This window comes from Limanda limanda, chromosome 9 (assembly GCF_963576545.1).
Source record: "Limanda limanda chromosome 9, fLimLim1.1, whole genome shotgun sequence".
NCBI lineage: Eukaryota > Metazoa > Chordata > Actinopteri > Pleuronectiformes > Pleuronectidae > Limanda > Limanda limanda.
In genome coordinates, this window is record NC_083644.1 from 1,284,135 (window position 1) to 1,305,867 (window position 21,733).

The window sequence follows — 21,733 nt, forward strand, 5'->3', positions numbered from 1 at the left end:
ATTTGAATTTTGTTTTCTTTTTAATTGCTTTTTTTTTTTTCATGGTGATATAATTTATATGATGAGGAAAGCAGAGTCGGGAAGAGAAGCCTTTTTGCAAACAGGTACTGAACTTTATAACATCAAAAAAAAGAAAAGAACATAGGCTCTTCACAAACAGGGTTGATTAACATTTTTTGGAGAGATAACTATTTACATTTCAAAACACATATCACACTAATAAAACACGTTTCTAATGAGAACAATGTAAACTACAACAATGATCCAACAGGATGTAAAAACTGTTATTATATACAAATTATAAAATTAAAATAAATAGCAACAAATCACACATCTCCAAACCCTAGCCCTACAGGAACATTACAACCAGTGGCACACTACTCACTGGTTCCAGGATCCAGACTTTTTGCATAAAAATGTTTAAAAATAGAAGGCTTAATCCTGTCCACAACCACTGCACACACTGAAAATTAAATTTAAAATTAAAACCACAACCAACGAATTCTATGACAAAAGTCTGGAAAAATATAAATGGCAATAACTGTTACATGTGATTGAGAGATAATTCAGAAAGATACACATTATTGAGCACATTTAAGACAACAGAGATGAAGCTCCAAGCGGTGACAACAGAAGTGATTTCCTCAGGGTGAACCTGACTTCAGGCATCTGCTTTGCTGCTCCACTTTGTCCAGTGCCTTCTTTCTGGCTTACGTCCTTATTCACACGTTTGAGGATGGTGATGAAATCATCATTCCTTGAATAAATACAATGTACAAAAACGTTACTATAACCACCATGGCACAGATTACGATCAAATAGTGCACAGTACACATGGTTCACATTAATGGTTATGGTCAAACTACATATTTCATTTAGAGTTATGTATTTACCTGCAACAACCCTCCTTTAGCTTCTGACACACTGATTGGATGAACCAGCTCCCTTCGGTTGTTGATCTATATGATACATGGTCCTCAACAGTAGCGAAAGCAACCAGAACATCGGCCTCTTCAGGAATGCATTGTAGGGATGAATCATCAGCCTCCAGGTCTGCAAGCAACACTCCACGGTGTCTGTGCGGTCCCTGGCAGGCCTGGATCAGGAACACTTTGGGTTTGCCTGTGAGGGCCGACTGGTCGCTCGACTTGAAAGTTTTAGTTATTTGTTTAATGGTGAGGGACTTCCAATCCTTCCCGAAGACTTCGCCCTTTAAGCCGTGGCTCAAAATGCAGCAGATGAAGGCATCTCCATGCTTCAGAGAAGTCTTCAGTTCAGTAAACCCGCTGCAGATCCACTCCTTGACGTTGAACTCGTGCAGCCTGGAGGATCCAGACTTTTTGCATAAAAATGTTTAAAAATAGAAGGCTTAATCCTGTCCACAACCACTGCACACACTGACAGGGAGATTGAAGACTTTTTCCTCTTCTCTTCCGGCAGTTCCTCATCATCTGGTGAGAAAACTTGCAAACCCTGTTTGCGCAGAAGGACCCTCAGCTCCTCAGGAGACAGTGGCGAGCTGGTGTCAGACTCGTCGCTGTCTGAGCTGATTTTAAAGTTGTAGGGGTTTTCATCCTCCATCTCCTTCTGTGCGTAGTATTCAGCCTCCAGCTTCCTCAGACGGACGTTTTCATCTGCCAGCTTCCGCTTCTCTCTCTTCAAAACCAGGAGGGTTTGGCTGGGGTCCTGCAGAGTTCTGCTGCGGGTGTGCTTTTGTTCTAAGGTCATGCCTGTTGAGATGATGATCCTCTGCATGGTGATTAACAGGTGCTGCAGTGGGACCAAGTTGTACAAAGGGTGTGAAGAGCGATTTCTTGCGTAGCTGCTGTCTTGTGTCGGTGTCGTCGGTGCAGTGAATGGAAGTCGCAGGAGAGATGTACCTTGTGTGTCTGTCGTTGACTCGAGCTTGTCATGTCCATGGTTCCACTCAGAGACGTGGCTCTTTAAAGCTGAGTTATTTGGCTTCGATCTGTTCCTCAACTGAATTCTAGAACTCAACAGCGACATCCGTGGTTCCACGCAACTTCAAAGGCAAGCTTAAAAAATGCACTCTCTTGACCAGTGTCAAAACCAGGTGGCGCTGACTCTCAGACATAGACAGGCTCTGTTTACTGTTGAGGCTCCAGACTCATCACAGAAAACTCTCTCACCAATGCTGGACATGAACGCGATTTCTTGTTTCCTCTATGTCCAAATGGATTAATATTCGATGATGTCCGATAAGTTAAAGCTTAGTTGGTCTTGTTTAATGCATTAATTACTCATCTATTGTTGCTCGCATGAAAAAGGTGCTGCAAAATAAAGAGACAGTATAAAGACTTATTAAAACCACAACCAGCGAATTCTATGACAAAAGTCTGGAAAAGTATAAATGGCAATAACTGTTACATGTGATTGAGAGATAATTCAGAAAGATACACATTATTGAGCACATTTAAGACAACAGAGATGAAGCTCCAAGCGGTGACAACAGAAGTGATTTCTTCAGGGTGAACCTGACTTCAGGCATCTGCTTTGCTGCTCCACATTGTCCAGTGCCTTCTTTCTGGCTTACGTCCTTATTCACACGTTTGAGGATGGTGATGAAATCATCATTCCTTGAATAAATACAATGTACAAAAACGTTACTATAACCACCATGGCACAGATTATGATCAAATAGTGCACAGTACACATGGTTCATATTAATGGTTATGGTCAAACTACATATTTCATTTAGAGTTATGTATTTACCTGCAACAACCCTCCTTTAGCTTCTGACACACTGATTGGATGAACCAGCTCCCTTTGGTCTATAGGGAGCTGGTCTATATGATACATGGTCCTCAACAGTAGCGAAAGCAACCAGAACATCGGCCTCTTCAGGAATGCATTGTAGGGATGAATCATCAGCCTCCAGGTCTGCAAGCAACACTCCACGGTGTCTGTGCGGTCCCTGGCAGGCCTGGATCAGGATCACTTTGGGTTTGCCTGTGAGGGCCGACTGGTCACTCGACTTGAAAGTTTGAGTTATTTGTTTAATGGTGAGGGACTTCCAATCCGTCCCGAAGACTTCGCCCTTTAAGCCGTGGCTCAAAATGCAGCAGATGAAGGCATCTCCATGCTTCAGAGGAGTCTTCAGTTCAGTAAACCCGCTGCAGATCCACTCCTTGACGTTGAACTCCTGCAGCCTGGAGGATCCAGACTTTTTGCATAAAAATGTTTAAAAATAGAAGGCTTAATCCTGTCCACAACCACTGCACACACTGACAGGGAGATTGAAGACTTTTTCCTCTTCTCTTCCGGCAGTTCCTCATCATCTGGTGAGGAAACTTGCAAACCCTGTTTGCGCAGAAGGACCCTCAGCTCCTCAGGAGACAGTGGCGAGCTGGTGTCAGACTCGTCGCTGTCTGAGCTGATTTTAAAGTTGTAGGGGTTTTCATCCTCCATCTCCTTCTGTGCGTAGTATTCAGCCTCCAGCTTCCTCAGACGGACGTTTTCATCTGCCAGCTTCCGCTTCTCCCTCTTCAAAACCAGGAGGGTTTGGCTGGGGTCCTGCAGAGTTCTGCTGCGGGTGTGCTTTTGTTCTAAGGTCATGCCTGTTGAGATGATGATCCTCTGCATGTTGATTAACAGGTGCTGCAGTGGGACCAAGTTGTACAAAGGGTGTGAAGAGCGATTTCTTGCGTAGCTGCTGTCTTGTGTCGGTGTCGTCGGTGCAGTGAATGGAAGTCGCAGGAGAGATGTACCTTGTGTGTCTGTCGTTGACTCGCGCTTGTCGTGTCCATGGTTCCACTCAGAGACGTGGCTCTTTAAAGCTGAGTTATTTGGCTTCGATCTGTTCCTCAACTGAATTCTAGAACTCAACAGCGACATCCGTGGTTCCACGCAACTTCAACAGGCTCTGTTTACTGTTGAGGCTCCAGACTCATCACAGAAAAGAAACAGAAAACTCTCTCACCAATGCTGGACATGAACGCGATGGCTTGTTTCCTCTTTGTCCAAATGGATTAATATTCAATGATGTCCGATAAGTTAAAGCTTAGTTGGTCTTGTTTAATGCATTAATTACTCATCTATTGTTGCTCGCATGAAAAAGGTGCTGCAAAATAAATACAGTATAAAGACTTAAAATTAAAACCACAACCAGCGAATTCTATGACAAAAGTCTGGAAAAGTATAAATGGCAATAACTTTTACATGTGATTGAGAGATAATTCAGAAAGATACACATTATTGAGCACATTTAAGACAACAGAGATGAAGCTCCAAGCGGTGACAAAAGAAGTGATTTCCTCAGGGTGAACCTGACTTCAGGCATCTGCTTTGCTGCTCCACATTGTCCAGTGCCTTCTTTCTGGCTTACGTCCTTATTCACACGTTTGAGGATGGTGATGAAATCATCATTCCTTGAATAAATACAATGTACAAAAACGTTATTATAACCACCATGGCACAGATTATGATCAAATAGTGCACAGTACACACGGTTCATATTAATGGTTATGGTCAAACTACATATTTCATTTAGAGTTATGTATTTACCAGCAACAACCCTCCTTTAGCTTCTGACACAATGATTGGATGAACCAGCTCCCTTTGGTTGTTGATCTATATGATACATGGTCCTCAACAGTAGCGAAAGCAACCAGAACATCGGCCTCTTCAGGAATGCATTGTAGGGATGAATCATCAGCCTCCAGGTCTGCAAGCAACACTCCACGGTGTCTGTGCGGTCCCTGGCAGGCCTGGATCAGGAACACTTTGGGTTTGCCTGTGAGGGCCGACTGGTCGCTCGACTTGAAAGTTTGAGTTATTTGTTTGATGGAGAGGGGCTTCCTATCCGTCCCGAAGATCCGTGGCTCAGAATGCAGCAGATGAAGGCATCTCCATGCTTCAGAGGAGTCTGCTGAGGTTCAGCGAATCCGCTGCAGCTCCACTCCGTAACATTGAACTCCTGCAGCCTGGAGGGGTCGCTCAGAGAGGCAAAGTGCCTCAGCGCTTGCTCCATCTGGTCCTTGGTTTGGTCTTTGCACATCAGCACTCTGAAGCGTAGCCAAGTGAACACCTCTGCCAAACATTCTGCAGGACAGGGATACAAAAAAACAAAACTAAGTTAACCTTCAAACACTAACAAACGAGAGAATGATGTGAAACAGTGCAGCCGTCTGTTATGTAACATACCAGCATCTTTATCGGTTCCTCTTCTCATTGTGCCATCCATGAAGTGCTCATTGTTTATGATGACACAGAGGCCAACGGGCTGGCTCTCCAACAGGTACCGCTCCTCCTTGAAACAGTGAAAACAATGGAAAACAAACATAAAAAGACTTAGACTTTGCTTTCTTGTATCCCTTCTTATTTTTGATAATTTTAAGGGCAACACGGGCTCTTGACCTGTAAGAGGCAATTAAACACAAAGTTTAAGTCACTTCCCCTGCAGTCAAATGATGAAAAGACGTCACTGAAGGAGGGCGTGTTTGTTTTTGAGACGTTAAAGTTTCATTACATGAGCCTTAAAAACGCTCTGTTGGTTATTTAAACTGCTCAGCAATATGTTAACAGTTCTATTTGTTGGATTTTTATTCTCCTTAAGTCTTTACATTCTAAAATCAAAATGAGGACATAAACAAAACTTACACTTGACAGCGACACAGATCTGGTAGCCCATGTGTTGGATCTGAGCGATGGAGTACGGCCGGTGGGTGAAGGTGTCACAGGCGAGCAGCTCAAAGGAGAGACACATGTGTTTGTTGTAGAGGAAACTGTCGTTCATCTTTACACACAGGCTGCAGGGAACAGACCCTCCCTTCCTGAGAGGGTAAGGACGTCAGTATGAGCAGCGTTCTATTGTGCGTGTGTGTGTGTGTGTGTTGATTTAAGAGGTAGGTTATAGTGTATGTTTTCTCACCTCGTCTTAGAAATCATCAACTCGGGCACTGGTCCTAGGATTCTCTCCATCATGGCCAAATGCTTGAGGTTTTCATTAGTCTGTCCGGAGATTTAGAGGAAAGGTTCAGCAAACCAGATTCAGTTCAATCAGGAGAGACCTGATTTTCATTTTACAGTCTTTGGCATTTTAGACCCCTGTGAGATGTCATAAGGATTAGAAGGGGGTGGAGCAGGGCATCGAACAGGAATACCCCCCCGGGTCTAGACACTGGTGGTGGTTTATCGGTCAAAAGTTTGTTTGGAAGGCACATCTTATGCTCGTTGTCCTATTGGACTTGCTGTGTGTGACATCCTCTGCCCTCAACCCTCACAAGGGTAAGAGAAAACTACTAAAACCGGGAAAAAACAGAAACCTCAAGAAGAGACACATGCGAGGGATCACTCTTCCAGCTTTAATCCTCGATCCGTTGACGTGATCCGCGATCGGTTGAGTCGGGATCCGGTGATGAATATCCTCAGACTGGAGGAGAATGGGGTGGAGGAGGGGTTGAGGGAGACGCTGAATGAGGAAGAGAGGAGGGATTTATAAAGTTTGGAAGCTGCTGAATGACTGGCTGACGAGACCGCGCCCGACCTGATTGGATGTTTAGGAACGCTGCAATCAGCTGATCGCTAGCAGGTGGTCCTCCTTTGGGCGCTCCTGCTATTAGGAACGCCCACGATCAGCTGATCGTCTGCAGGTTACGTCTTCCTTAATGAGCTTCATTAGCACAGAGGGAAAGACAGAACGAGACTGAAGGTTTGAGAGATGAAGTAAAGAGGAGAACGATAAAGTTATGTTTATGAGGAGGAAAGATCTGCAGGAGTCAGATGTTTCAATCCAGTGATATCTTGCTCTGAGACGGATGATAGAATGTAAACCTTGAGTGGTAAAGAAAGTAGGGGAAGAGAAGTGTGAAAGAAAGATTTCGTACGTGCACAAGAGGATGAAAGGAGGAAGATAAGAGTACTTGGGAGTCAGAAGGTCATCTGGGGGAGGCAAGTTGGACCTGACAGCTCGGGTTACAACGTGGGTGTTTGTTTGTTTGTTTGTTTTCATTATTGCTTCATTCAGAAGTATAGAATTCCAAAAGGAATTGTTAAAATTACACTTTGGCACAAAATTGTCGTTTCAGATATTTCCAAAATATCAAATCCAGTAGAGGAAAGGAAAAAGGTTTTGCTATATAAAGTCCAATCATTTAAATATCTTATTTCTATTTTAGACCTGCCACAGCAGGGAGTACAGTAGACACCAGTTTAATACTTCACAATTTATAAGTTTGATTCGTAATATAACTTCAAGGATGAGTGATTAACCAAACCTCACAGAATCACATTATTGTGTCCTTTAAAAGCCTGTCTCTAAGTACAGTTAATGTGATATGTGGTTTTTTTCTTTTCCTTCTCTGTTTTTATTATTTTTGAGCCATTTACACCCTTACAAAAGTTTCATCCACAATTGTGGCTTTGTGACAATGAAGATGATAACAGTGTTATTGTTTTTTTAGTATGGAGAAGTTGCTGCTCTGATGCAATGAGCCCAGTGAATGTTAGATAACAGCTGGTCAGCTTTCCTCTGCTCAGGTCTGATGTAAAGGGGAAATATATCTGTTCTCTTTGAAATATTTTTTATCTTTATTTCACAAAAATGTATGTTGAAACAATGCTCGATTATGTCTGTTTGCATGATCTAGCAACTGTTTCATATCAACTGAAAGATTAGGACTATTGTTTCAAAGGAGGGATAATTGATTGTGTTTGGTTGAAATGCTGTTATGCTGACTTTTATTTCTTAGAGCTGACTTTTATTTCTTAGAGCTCAAATCTATATGAGCCAATTCAATCACATCAGGATGAGAAATTCAAACTTACTTTAAACTTAATTCTGTGCTGCCTAGAATTAGAGATTTTTCTTTGGTTTCACCTGCAGTTGCTTTAATTCCATATTCAAATCATCCATTTAAAATTCAATAATCAAGACATTTTTTATCTATTTACAGTTGGCATTTAAAATAGGAGTTTGATTCACCCCCCATGTAACTCTTGTTAGACTTTGCAGGCCTAAAAATAAATATTGTCACCATTTTAAAGAATAATAAATCTAATCCAGTTAAAGGGCAGAGGTCTAATACACTTTAACTCAAAGCGTGTTTCATCTTAAATGAAAAGCACAAAGCCATAATACAAGCCCCTCTGTTTACACACTTTATTGAATGCCAATTCAATTATTTTTAATTTCTTTTGGACACTTTAACTTTTAAATTCAGGGAAGATGTGTTTTTATTTTTTGTTTTTGTTTAATAAATTATCTTATCATCCAATGCTCTTAATTTGAAAGGTGTTGTTAAGTTCTACTGTTTGTTTTTTATTTCATCATGAAGGAAAGTTTGGCAGAATGACTGTTATTTAATTTGTTTTGATCTGTTTCAGCTGTGGACTCTGGTTGAATCTCATGTCTCACACATTTGTCCTTTGTATGTGATTCCCGTTTTATCACAGGACAGTTTGCATCAAAGCTTCTGAATTATCGTGTAACAGAAGCAGTCGAATGAATTTTGGAAAATGGTTTGACCACAAATACTCAAACGCTGTCATATCTGCTGTTTATTTAAATCGAGCTTGTTGATCATTTAATATTTCATGAAATGCCAAAGATTTCTGTCACTCTTCTGCCACTTGTTTAATGTTTTATTTTTTAATGTCCACTGATTTGGCCGACCACTGCTCAAGTTATTGAAATTGTTGACCACAAAAGGAGGGTATGCTTTGTTTCGATTATTTTGTTTCTTTTTTTTCAATTATAAGCTTGTATAATCTACTTTAAACTCAATTACGCATCGCAGTATATAAATCACTTTTCGGTTTATGTTTCCTTTCAATCTCTGGGATCTGGGCTCCATGTCTCCACAACCCACTCCCATCCGGTGACCACTTCACCTCCTCCACCCCGACTATACGCCCTGCCCCTGGCTCGTTACAGTGCAAGTTCACCACCTGGCCTGTAGGCGAGTATCAATTCCACGAAAGGATCTTCACAAGGATAAGATCCAGACCATTGACTCTTAAACTCCACAATAACAAATTGAAAAAGCCTCACTGACAATTCATGATAATTTTGTTCTTGGAGTAGATCTGAAAGGAGCTGATATCTGAACAGCTCCCGCCCATACGTCCGTTATGGTCACACAGAACCGATTGGCCCTATACTTGCTACTGGCAGGAAAGGGGTGTGTGCACTATGATAGGAAGTTCTTGAAAGACATTTTTTCCAAACCAAACTGCCCCTGGTGGCTGGGTGACCAGTGCCCTCTCCACCTCTACGCACCATGACAGGACATGTCTGTAGACTCTGAAATTACTAAATAGAATCATCACCACGGCTCTGATGAAGGAAAACATGCCTCATCCCCCAGCTGATCTGCTGGTGCTGATGGGGAAGGAGATGCTGAGGATGATGCTGAGGATGATGATGATGAGGGGTTTGCATTGGATGGGATGGAAGGTTTGGGGGTACATGGATGCTCCCAGTAAGTGGTTCACACCATGAAATGAATGAAAGTGACTGTTAGGGATGGAACATTTAGCTAATGTGGGTCTGACTGAACTCTATGCAATAAAGAAAAGGGGGGGGGATGAACAGTTTGGGTCAGATATTATGCCTTCATACAAATGATTTTCATAATTCCCTTAGATTCATTCAACATCACATAGATTTCAAGCAGCTGTCTGATAAGTTCTGGAGGTCGGACAGAGTGACTGTTTTGTTTCATTGTTTTGGTTTCGAGGATCCTAATGTTTACAGTCAGGACATGTTTTGATGAAGCAGAAACATGATATTCTTTGTTCCAATGGACAACAGTTTTGCCCTCATAGCATCAGCTGTGTCACGGCCTTGGGAGTGGCTCCTGGTCACTTCCGTGTTCCAATGCCAAGAGGATGGCCTACGCCTGCACACTTTCGAGGAGGAAGAACCAATGACTGTTATAAACTCTTACAGATGCCGGCTGTTTGACGCGTTCTGATACGACTGTAGAGACTGTTCGGTTCTGCTAGAGTACCATTGCTTTGCTGATTCATACCTGTTCATTGCTTTCTAAATAAATACTTGATTGAACAAAACCGAGTTCGGCTCATCTTCTCATATTTAGGATAAACCAACACGCCTACAAAATTTAGAAAAGTAAAAGAATGTAATCTGTAAAGATAATGACACTTTTAACAGCTTAATACACCAGGGCAGGATTTACTTAGTATCGAGGAAAATTTTGCTAATTTAGTCTTTTGCATTGAACTGTAAATGCACTTAAAGCTATTAACCATCTTCTAATCACTAAATGAGCTTATCTTAATTCCTTTCGGAGAAAATTAAATGTTGTTACAACACAAGGTAAATTAATAAAATATGCTACTCCAATAAATAAGACAACAACAACAACATTTAGAAAAGTAAAAGAACATAATCTGTAAAGATAATGACACTTTCAACAGCTTAATACACCAGGGCAGGATTCACTCAGTATGGTTTCTTCCTGAGAAGTTAAACCAGTTGAGAACATAGATCACTCTGATGCTGTGATGCCCTCATGTGGTCACAGGCTGTCTATTGCAAACAGCTTTTTCTACTCCAGTCACTTCCCCTGCAGTCAAATGATGAAAAGACGTCACTGAAGGACGGCGTGTTTGTTTTTGAGATATTAAAGTTTCATTACATGAGCCTTAAAAACGCTCTGTTGGTTATTTAAACTGCGCAGCAATATGTTAACAGTTCCATTTGTTGGATTTTTATTCTCAAGTCTTTACGTTCTAAAATCAAATAGGACATAAACAAAACGTACACTTGACAGCGACACAGATCTGGTAGCCCATGTGTTGGATATGAAATAAGACACCTTAGTCCAGTCATGGACATTATAATCAAATGCAGATATAAAAACAGAATTGTACAATTAAACTCACCGACAAAATATTGGTTTTCTGGTGATTCTGGAGTGGTTGATTAAATGCCTTCACCCTCAGTCTCTATAACCTGTAATGGGCATATAATACAAATTAATGGTCAGGTAAAAATATTTATTCACATAAAATGGGAACAATTTGTAAATTATTAAATATGACTTCAAGATCATGGAAAGGCATTGTATATTCATCATAAAAACAGAGGACTACAACAACATTAATGACTGTAAGTCCAATCTTGTAGTCCTGTAGACACTCCTAATAAGCTTTCATTTAGCTTATTAGGAGCACAAAAGGTATATCTTCCTTCCTCTATATGTTTTGTGTATATTGCCTTCTTCCCACTTTTTTTCCTTGAAGCAGTCTGTTGGGATTTCAAATTTTTAACTATAGTCTGTGTCTGATTGAACTCTTTAGCAATAAAGCTAGGAGTAATTTTAGTTAGATATTATGCTTTATACAAATGATTTGAATAATAACCTTTCCTTCCTAATGTTTAATCTACAAGCTAGAATTGTGTGTGTGTCATTCTCAGACTGGTCAGTCCACAGCTGTTCTGATAAGTCGTGGAGGACAGACAGAGTGACTCTGTTGACTTGATTCTGTATAATGCTTTGGGTTCACTTGTTGCGAATGTTTACACAGCTATATATATATATATAGCTAAAACATAATAATCTTTTCTCCCATTGTAAACACCTTTGGCCCATATAGCATCTGAGGGTCAAGGACGTTCTTGTAGTAAAACTCGTTGTCTTAGCAGCTAGATGCATTGGGGGTTGTCTCCCTGTTCTACTTCCGTATCCAAAAGCCAGGAGGATGTCCTACGCGTGCGCACTTCCGAGGAGGGAGGAACGAAGATCTACTGTATAAAATAGACAGGCGCCGGATGTTCAGCGCGCTCTGATACACTTAATGTACTGGCACCCATTGTCTTTTTGCCGTAACCTGTTCATTGCTTTCTAAATAAATTCTTAAATTGAGTAAAACTTGGTTTGGCTCTAACTTCTCTTAAAGGATTAAAGATTACGCTGTAAGTGTTTATTTTCCTTACAAGTCCCACATTTTATTCTTATTTAATCTTTGGACTATACTAAATTTGAACTGCCTGCTATTCCAATTGAATAGAGGATCTGAAAATATCCCAGATTGAAGACGTTCCTTTTTTAGTGAAGTGAAAAACGTCTCTACGGGTCCTCATTTATCCAACACGTGTTGTTACACAACAGAAGTTAACAAGCTAACTCCGAACAGCAAAGTTAGCATGTGTGCTACGTTACAGCGCAAGTAACAGTTTCTACCGTAACTCACCGGGTTTTCCTGCAGAGACGCAGCTGCAGGTGAGAGAAGCGTCTGATGAGCAGCGTCTTTAATAACCTGTAAATAATCAAGCACATGCGCAGACTCAGCAGTTTGCACGATGCCTTCAGGGACCTGTCGGACAATCAGTAAAACACGGAGAGAAACTAATCTTTAGTGCACGGTCCAAAAAACATGATTTGGCTTTTTTATAATGGACCATGCTGTTATCTCTTTTTTATTTTATTAGCCTTTAGGAGTTTTAATTAAAAATGTTAGCTAATTTTGTGAATATTTGTTTACATGACAATCACTTCCAAATAAATCTTGAAGTTTGTTAATATTCTTTCTTCTGAACTTGTGCACGACGCTGACGCTCACTGTGCAACTGAACTTCTCTGAAATTGGGTATTTGACCCTTTTTCTAAAACGTTATTTTAATTTTTTATTTTCTTATTTGATTTCTCTGTAGATGAACTGACCGGTTTCTTTTTGTGCATGAACTGTGGCTCAATCGACCTCGAATACTTCTACTGAAATATGCAATTTCTGGGTTTCTGTGCAATATTGGCCTCTGTGTTTGCTTTCTGTCGCTGTATTACTTCTGGGTTTTAAAGTGCCACGTCGTCTGTTTCCAGCTGATTTAAATAAACAGACAGTTTCATGATCCTCACATTTCTGCTTTGATATGAATAAGATTTAACTCCAACATGAAAAAGACAGAAACAGAAGAAGAAAAACAGTGTTGTGGTTTATTTTGTGAAACCAGAGTTTTAAATATTCTCTTGTGTGATTTGTCACAGGTCAAAGGTCACATTGAAAGTGTCTTTGTGGTTTTCAGAATCAGAATCAGGTTTATTGGCCAAGTAAGTTTGCACAAACAGGGAATTTGACTCGGTAAAGTGGCTCTCAGTGTGCTTACACAGAATACACATCACAAAACAAAACAGTACAATACGAACAGTCACAAAAACAATACAAAATACAAACAGTGCGACAGTCTAAGAAAAAAAAAGTGCAGGTATAACACGTATGTGAATTACGGTTGTACAGTGAAATAAGATAACCATAATTAAATATGATTATAATATATATTATATATAATATAATATAATTTCGGGAGAAACTATACAGTGTTTATTATAAAGATCCAGGGTTATTGCACAGTGTCAGTGGGTTGGCTGTTCAGAAGTGAGACAGCGAGAGGGAAGAAACTGTTTTTGTGCCTGGAGGTTTTGGTGAACAGAGACCTGTAGCACCTCCCAGAGGGGAGGAGATGGAACAGGTTGTGCCCAGGATGTTAGGAACCACATCTTGTGTGTGTGTGTGTATATGAAAGTGTGTGTACATCGATGCAGCTGTTTGTTTTTTGTTGCTGTGAGAGAAGAGATTGTCTTTGAATAAAGACCGGCTGTATTTTTAAGCATGTTATCTTTAATAAAAATGTTTTGGGTTAAAAAGAGACAGAAAAATAACCTTTTCAATAAAAGGAAAGTAACAACTTCTGTCTCGTTTGTGTGTTTGTTTAAAACAACTTAATTCCCTCTGGAGTAAAGAAGAATAAACCAACACAACTCTTTACACCACAGCCTCCACCAACACTGAATTATTTTATCATAATGGTGTTACATCCACTCACCCTCTCCTCTCTCTCTCCGTATCTCTTTGTACTTTATTAATGTTAGGCATGTGCTGTATTCTGAACAGAGCAGAGAAATAAAAGTCCTGTGAGAAAAAGAACAATTTCCGGTCATCCATTAATAGACACAACGCAGAGTTCATCACACCAAGAAGAGACCGGTTACATGTGTATTAGCCATTACTGTTTTATTTTCTCCCCCTCTTGGGTTATTTTTGCAGGGTGGCTGTGGGGTCTCACAGCTACAACACACACACAACACACAAACCACACACACACACAGTCAGTGTAATGTAATAAAGAGTTGAGAGAGCTAGTGTGGGCGAATAGATGATAAGAGCATAAAACCCTTAAACCCACTGACAGACCTGCTCTCAGCTCTCTGTGTTTCTGACAGGGTGAGTCACCCTGAGAGAGTGAGGGGGGAGACAGGTCATAGGTCAAAGGTTAAGAGGTCGGTGAGAGTGGTGAAGATCAGGAGACAGTTTAAAGAGCCTGTTGATTTTCCTTCTCATTGGATGAACTGCACTGTTTTTCTGTTTGGTCGTTTCTGTCAGTTTATTATTTTGACTTATGTAACCCAGGTTACAAGAAACATGATTAGAACATAAATAAGTGAATAAATAGTTGAATAAATATTATTAAAAGTTACCTGAGTTAAGTTTATATTAGTTATAAAAAAATCCATGATTTAATCTGATTAAAATGTTTAACAGATTAAAATAAATATCAAAAGTAATACAATAGTTCTGCATATTATTAGTTTTGAAAGTTATATAAAGTGCACTGTTACTTTAAGAGAGCACAGTTGCAAGAGCCAATCAGAAACGCACACACACACACACACGCACACACACACACACACACACACAGTCACACCCAGAGTCACGTGATTTCCAGTAACTGCCGAGAGGAAGTGAAAGTGTTCAGACTGGTTCTAACTTCAAGCAGCAGACGGAGGAGACGTTGAGGCTGGTGAGTGTTCAGCAACATTTATATTATTCATTTATTTTAATTTCACTGTCACAGACTCTGGGTCAGTTTTCTACTCGTGGACTTTAGAGAGAAGACGATTCAGGATGAACTTCTGTCAGTAAATCAACAGTTTGACTCAACGCTGTGATTGGCTGAGTCCAACACATTAAACCTATACAACTGTCTCAGGTTACCGTGACAACAGGGAAATAGTGTAGGAGGGTTGACTTTGTTATATTCTAAGAAACACTGAGTTTACGTACCTGGCTTCATTGTGTGTGTTTGAGCTCTCAGTGTGTTTCACTTGATCCCAGAGACAGATGTGAACAGCAGGTCTGGATCAAAGAGCCTTCAAACCCTAACCCTAACCCTAATTAACAGAGTTAACTCACAGTTTCAGTTTTTATCTTAATCTGTTCATCAAGTGTTTAATAACACAAAATGTTTTCACAATCATACGATACAGTCACCTGAGTGTGTGTGTGTGTGTCCTTGCTTGGTATTTTTGGGTGTGTTTCTTGAACAGACTGGTTTGTCCTGATTCCTGTGAGCTCAGTGTTTCTCCTCTCAGACTGGAGAGAGAGAGAGAGAGAGAGAGAGAGAGAGAGAGAGAGAGAGAGAGAGAGAGAGAGAGAGAGAGAGAGAGAGAGAGAGAGAGAGAGAGAGAGAGAGAGAGAGAGAGAGAGAGAGAGAGAGAGAGAGAGAGAGAGAGAGAGAGAGAGAGAGAGAGACGGTGTGTTTCTTCCTCTGACCTGCTGTAGCTGTGTTTGATTCAGTTTATGAGACACACGTTTAAACCTGCTACACAACACGAAACGTGCACAGACAGGACATCAGTGTTAAAGTGTGTGAGGAGGGACAAACACACTTGAACACACACACACACTCACAACCAGAGTTGTGTGATCTCCAGTAACTGCCGAGCGGAGGAGGAGGAGCCAGTGAAAGTGTTCAGACTGGTTCTAACTTCAAGCAGCAGACGGAGGAGGCGTGAAGTCTGAAGCTGGTGAGTGTTCAGCTACATTTATATTATTCATTCATATTATTTTACTGTCACTGACTCTGGGTCAGTTTTCTACTCGTGGACTTTAGAGAAAAGAAGATTCAGGATGAACTTCTGTCAGTAAATCAACAGTTTGACTCAACGCTGTGATTGGCTGAGTCCAACACATTAAACCTACAACTGTCTCAGGTTACGTGACAACAGGGAAATAGTGTAGGAGGGTTGACTCTGTTATATTTGAATAAACACTGAGTTTACTTCCTGGCTTCATTGTGTGTGTTTGTGCTCACAGTGTTTTTCCTCTCAGACTGAAGATGAGTGGTTATGAGGAGGAAGAGGACAGAGCCGAGTCTCCAGGGTTCAGCTGTGTGTCTCTGAAGAGTGACCATTCCATGTATCCTCCTCCACTCTTCAGTAAAGAACCTGGACCCTCACACACAAAGTAAGAGACCTGCTACAAACATGTGAACCTCCAAACTGAATCCTCAGAGAATGAACCAGTGAATGATGTGTTCTGAATAAAAACCTGTTTGTGTTTGCAGAGGTCAGGACCAGAGACTGAGAGCAGAGTCTCCAGGGTCCAGCTGTCTGTCTCTGAAGAGTAACCATTCCATGTATCCTCCTCCACTCTTCAGTAATGAACCTGGACCCTCACACACAAAGTAAGAGACCTGCTACAAACATGTGAACCTCCAAACTGAATCCTCAGAGAATGAACCAGTGAATGATGTGTTCTGAATAAAAACATGTTTGTGTTTGCAGAGGTCAGGACCACAGACTGAGAGCAGAGTCTCCAGGGTCCAGCTGTCTGTCTCTGAAGAGTAACCATTCCATGTATCCTCCTCCACTCTTCAGTAATGAACCTGGACCTTCACACACAGAGTAAGAGACTGTTTCTCCTGGGACCTGCTCTGAAGAGGATCTAGTTTCCTCTAGTGTGGCCCCTGCATTAGGACACAGCTTCATTGAAGTTGGTTTCTAATCTCGTTCAGAATCACTCAAAGAGCTCAGACCTCCACCAAGAACCAACACGCTCCTTATGAAACCACTTTGAAATCCACTAGAGACTCATTCTGATTTGGATCTGCACTAAATTCCACACACTGGTAAACATCAGTCCTCTGAATATGCCCCCCCCCCCCATCTGGTACACAGACCACAACCTTCCACCAGGTTTAGTGGTAATCTGTGTTTTTTTATAATCCCACTAACGAACCAACCAACACACAAACATACTGGGTGACAACAAAACCGCTTGACAGAAGTGATGATAACCTGTGACTGTGACATGTGAGTTATCAGGACATGTCTTCACAGGAAGAGGAAGAGGAGTCATGTTTCTGAGGAGGAGCAGTCGTCCTGCTGTGCTTCGTGTCAGGACGTCCTGAAGGATCCAGTCTCCACCAGCTGTGGACACTGGTTCTGCAGACAGTGCATCACCTCATACTGGGACCAGTCTGGTTCTTCAGGAGACTCCTCCTGTCCCCAGTGTGGAAAAAGATCTAGAACAGGAGCTGGAGGTCAGACAGCCGGTCAGAGCAGCACTGTACATGTGTCTGCTGATGTCTTCACTTCTGACATCAGCACAAGTGGTTTTATTTTGTTCCTTCATACAGCATCAACATTTAACATTGTTAGAAAAGCACAAAGTTAAAAAGCTTTTATTTTCTGTAGTTTTTCTGTATCTGATGAAAACAATCAGCAGATTCTCAGATTCTCTGTCTCTGACATTGTTTCTTGTCTTTCAGCAGATCGTGGTCTGCAGGAGGTTTCAGATGAACATCAGCTCAGCCTGAGGAGGAGATGTGAACATGTGACTGAAGGAAGTGATGCAACAGGAAGTAGAACCCTCCTCAACAGGATCTACACTGAGCTCTACATCACAGAGGGACAGAGTGAAGAGGTTAATACTCAACATGAGGTGAGGCAGCTTGAGACGGCTTCCAAGATGAAGATCCTCCACGACACTCCCATCAGGTGCCACGACATCTTTAAAGCCTCCACTGACCAGCAGAGACGCATCAGAGTCGTCCTGACCAACGGCGTCGCTGGCGTTGGAAAAACCTTCTCGGTGCAGAAGTTCACTCTGGACTGGGCAGAGGGTTTAGAGAACCAGGATGTGGGTCTGCTGACTGTGCTTTCGTTCAGGGAGCTGAACCTGGTGAAGGACCAGCAGCACAGTCTCCTCACGCTGCTCCGTGTTTTCCATCCAGCGTTACAGAAGCTCACGGCAGAGACGCTCGCTGTCTGTAAACCTTTGTTCATCTTTGACGGCCTGGATGAAAGCAGACCTTCTCTGGACTTCAACCACAGGGAGCTTGTGTCTGAGGTCACACAGAGGTCATCAGTCAACGTGCTGCTGACAAACCTCATCCGAGGGAATCTGCTTCCCTCAGCTCTCGTCTGGATAACCTCCAGACCTGCGGCGGCCAATCAGATCCCTCCTGCATGTGTTGACAGGGTCACAGAAGTACGAGGCTTCACTGACGCCCAGAAGGAGGAATACTTCAGGAGGAGATTCAGTGATGAAGAGCTGTGCAGCAGAATCATCTCACACATCAAGACGTCCAGGAGCCTCCACATCATGTGTCAAATCCCAGTCTTCTGCTGGATTAGTGCTACAGTTCTGGAGCACATGTTGACCACAGAGCAGAGAGGAGAGCTGCCCAAGACCCTGACTGACCTGTACTCACACTTCCTGCTGGTTCAGACAAAGAGGAAGAACAACAAGTACGGTAAGAAGAGGGCTGACAGGGACGTTCTCCTGAAGCTGGGGAGGCTGGCACTTAAACATCTGGAGGAAGGAAACATCATGTTCTACCAAGAAGACCTGGAGAGGTGTGGTCTTAATGTCACAGAGGCCTCGGTGTACTCAGGAGTTTGTACTGAGATCTTCAGAAGAGAGAGTGTGATCTTCCAGAAATCAGTCTACTGCTTTGTTCATCTGAGCGTTCAGGAGTTCCTGGCTGCAGTCTACATGTTCCACTGTTACACCCAGAGTAACACAGAAGAACTCAACAACTTCTTGGGAACATATGGGAACACAGACAGTACCTTCTCCCTGGATGACCTCCTGAAGAGAACCATGAAGAAATCCCTCACCAGTACAAATGGTCATCTGGACCTGTTTGTTCGCTTCCTTCACGGCCTCAGTCTGGAGTCCAACCAGAGAGTCTTAGGAGACATGCTGGGTCGGACAGGGAACAATCCAAAGATCATCCAGAGAGTCATCAACAACCTGAAGGAGATGGAGAGTGAAGACATTTCTCCTGACAGAAGCATCAACATCTTCCACTGTCTGACTGAGATGAACGACCACTCAGTTCATCAGCAGATGAAACAGTTCCTGACGTCAGAGAACAGATCAGAGGAGGTTCTCTCTGAGATCCACTGCTCAGCTCTGGCCTACATGCTGCAGATGTCAGAGGAGGTTCTGGATGAGTTGGACCTGGAGAAGTTCATCACATCAGACCAGGGTCGAAGGAGACTGATCCCAGCTGTGAGGAACTGCAGGAAGGCTCGGTGAGTCCAGACATGATCAATAACATGTTCAATCAGTGGAGATGAGTCGTTCTTCAAATACACTCTGTGCGTGTGTGTGTGTGTGTGTGTGAGAGATATCACCGTACCAACCAGTGCAGTGTCCGTCTCTCCAGGTTCTGGTGGACTTCACAATAATATGAGACCTTTGACCCCTGAAATCTTGTCAGTTTCTCTTTGAGGCAAAATGTGAAGAAATCCCCTGAAGACAGACTTGAGATATCATGTTCAAGAGGCCATGAACATGTTTTGTAACCTTTGACCTCTGACCATCTGAATCTAATGAGTTCCTCTGTTAGTCTGAATGAACGCTTGAACCAAATCTGTAAGGATTCTCTTGAGGAGTTTTAACAAAGAGGGGATTTACCAGGGTGAGGGTCACATGATCATGTTTTGTATGAATGTTGTGTTTTCTGATTTAATTCTCACAGATTTGATATTTTCTTAATTACAGACTCGTTGGTTGGGGACTCTCAGAGACTCACTGGGAAGTCGTGGCCTCAGCTCTGAGGTCAGACCCCTCACATCTGAGAGAACTGGATCTGAGTAAGAACACCCTGAAGGATTCAGGAGTGAAGCTGCTGTGTTCTGGACTGGAGAGTCCAAACTGTCGACTGGAGACTCTGAGGTCCTTAAATCCTTCTTCACTTTTCAGACTTTCTTTCTTATTGGGTCATTATTTATTTAACTTGTCTCAGTTCTGCTCTGCTCACTGTCCCTCAGTCATCTGTCCCTCACCCAGCCTGTCAGTCACGTCCACCTCATCAACTCCATTCACCTGCACTCACCTGCTCCTGATCACTGAGAAAGTGTCAGTAAATAACATGTGGACTGAGGCCGAGCACTCGTCCTCCTCAGCTTTTCAAAATAAGACACATTCTTATAGAAACACGTGGGACAGTTGATAAGTATAGAAACAAACAGGAAGTGACATCAGGAGCCGTCCCTACTTTAAACAGTGTTTAATTACACAAACCTGCTCAGTGACCAACACACAGAGAAGAAGCTGATGAATGAAACAATGGTCCAACATGTCTGATGTGATATTTATCTTCAGGTCACAGACTGGACTGAGGTCAGCAGCATGTTGAGAGTCTGTGTTGACATGATGATGATCCACAACAACAGGAGGACACATTCTAATATCCATATTTCTTCATCCAGGTTGTGGGACTGCAGTCTGACAGAGATCAGCTGTTCTTCTCTGGCTTCAGCTCTGAGGTCAAACCCCTCTCATCTGAGAGAACTGGATCTGAGTGACAACAACCTGCAGAACTCAGGAGTGAAGGAGCTGTGTGGTTTTCTACAGAGTCCAACCTGTCGACTGGAGACTCTGGGGTCAGTTCACTGACTGACTTTTATAGATCTCATGTCTATAAAACAGCATTTATACAGAATTTATCTCATTTAATTATAATTTAACATAATTCGTCTTCGTACATAACTTGAAGCCATTCATCAATTAATCTGTGACATTTTAAATATTCATCTACTTGTTAAAACACTGAGTTTAGTTCTGGATTTCCTAAACTGATCTGCAGGACAGAGACCGGGTCCAAATAATCTATTTTTACTGAATCAGGACTCGTTTTTAGTCCAACTTGTCTGATTTCATATTTATCTTCCATGTTATGAGTCTGTGCTGACATGAATATGTGTCTGTTCTTTTAACACATGAAGTCAGTATAATTTACAGTTAAGTTTTATTCTTTATCCAGGTTGGATCGCTGCAGCCTGTCAGAGATCAGCTGTTCTTCTCTGGCTTCAGCTCTGAGGTCAAACCCCTCTCATCTGAGAAAACTGGATCTGAGTGACAACAAGCTGCAGGACTCAGGAGTGAAGGAGCTGTGTGGTTTTCTACAGAGTCCAACCTGTCGACTGGAGACTCTGAGGTCAGTTCACTGACTGACTTTTGTAGATCTCATATCTATAAAACAGCATTTATACACAATTGATCTAATTTAATAATTATTTAACATAATTCCTCTTCATACATAACTTGAATCCATTAATTAATTAATATGTAACATTTTAAATATTCAGCTACTTGTTAAAACACTGAGTTTAGTTCTGGATTTCCCAAACTGATCTGCAGGACAGAGACCGGGTCCAAATAATCTATTTGTACTGAATCAGGACTTGTTTTTAGTCCAACATGTCTGATTTCATATTTATCTTCCATGTTATGAGTCTGTGAGACATGAATATGTGTCTGTTATTTTAACACATGAAGTCAGTATAATTTACAGTTAAGTTTTATTCTTTATCCAGGTTGGATCGCTGCAGCCTGTCAGAGATCAGCTGTTCTTCTCTGGCTTCAGCTCTGAGGTCAAACCCCTCTCATCTGAGAGAACTGGATCTGAGTGACAACAAGCTGCAGGACTCAGGAGTGAAGGAGCTGTGTGGTT

At 41.9% G+C, this 21,733-nt stretch overlaps 2 protein-coding genes and 1 pseudogene across 2 annotated transcripts; 1 reads left to right on the plus strand and 2 right to left on the minus strand.

Annotated features, from left to right (window-relative positions):
- Positions 1-152: 152 nt before the first annotated feature.
- On the minus strand, positions 153-1,755 carry LOC133010498 (caspase-8-like). The gene is made up of 3 exons (XM_061078086.1): positions 1,403-1,755; positions 894-1,322; positions 153-757 (listed from the first exon to the last, which is right to left on the minus strand). The coding sequence occupies exons 1-3, from the start codon at positions 1,753-1,755 to the stop codon at positions 595-597; spliced, it is 945 nt and encodes a 314-aa protein (XP_060934069.1). The 3' UTR covers positions 153-594.
- A 2,430-nt stretch (positions 1,756-4,185) lies between these two features.
- LOC133010500 (caspase-8-like) lies at positions 4,186-10,779 on the minus strand (annotated as a pseudogene).
- Positions 10,780-16,097: 5,318 nt separating this feature from the next.
- On the plus strand, positions 16,098-19,762 carry LOC133010501 (NLR family CARD domain-containing protein 3-like). Its single transcript, XM_061078087.1, has 6 exons — positions 16,098-16,227; positions 16,328-16,447; positions 16,548-16,667; positions 17,103-17,305; positions 17,534-18,753; positions 19,757-19,762. The coding sequence occupies exons 1-6, from the start codon at positions 16,100-16,102 to the stop codon at positions 19,760-19,762; spliced, it is 1,797 nt and encodes a 598-aa protein (XP_060934070.1). The 5' UTR covers positions 16,098-16,099.
- Positions 19,763-21,733: the final 1,971 nt, after the last annotated feature.

Coding starts and splice junctions, on each gene's coding strand:
- LOC133010498 (XM_061078086.1), bottom strand. CDS start 1,755: ATGCAGAGGATCATCATCTCAACAGGCATGACCTTAGAACAAAAGCAC. Junction 1,323..1,402: donor AAAAAGTCTTCAATCTCCCT/GTCAGTGTGTGC, acceptor TGGATCCTCCAG/GCTGCACGAGTTCAACGTCA. Junction 758..893: donor CTAAAGGAGGGTTGTTGCAG/GTAAATACATAA, acceptor TATTTATTCAAG/GAATGATGATTTCATCACCA.
- LOC133010501 (XM_061078087.1), top strand. CDS start 16,100: ATGAGTGGTTATGAGGAGGAAGAGGACAGAGCCGAGTCTCCAGGGTTC. Junction 16,228..16,327: donor CCTGGACCCTCACACACAAA/GTAAGAGACCTG, acceptor TTGTGTTTGCAG/AGGTCAGGACCAGAGACTGA. Junction 16,668..17,102: donor CCTGGACCTTCACACACAGA/GTAAGAGACTGT, acceptor ATGTCTTCACAG/GAAGAGGAAGAGGAGTCATG.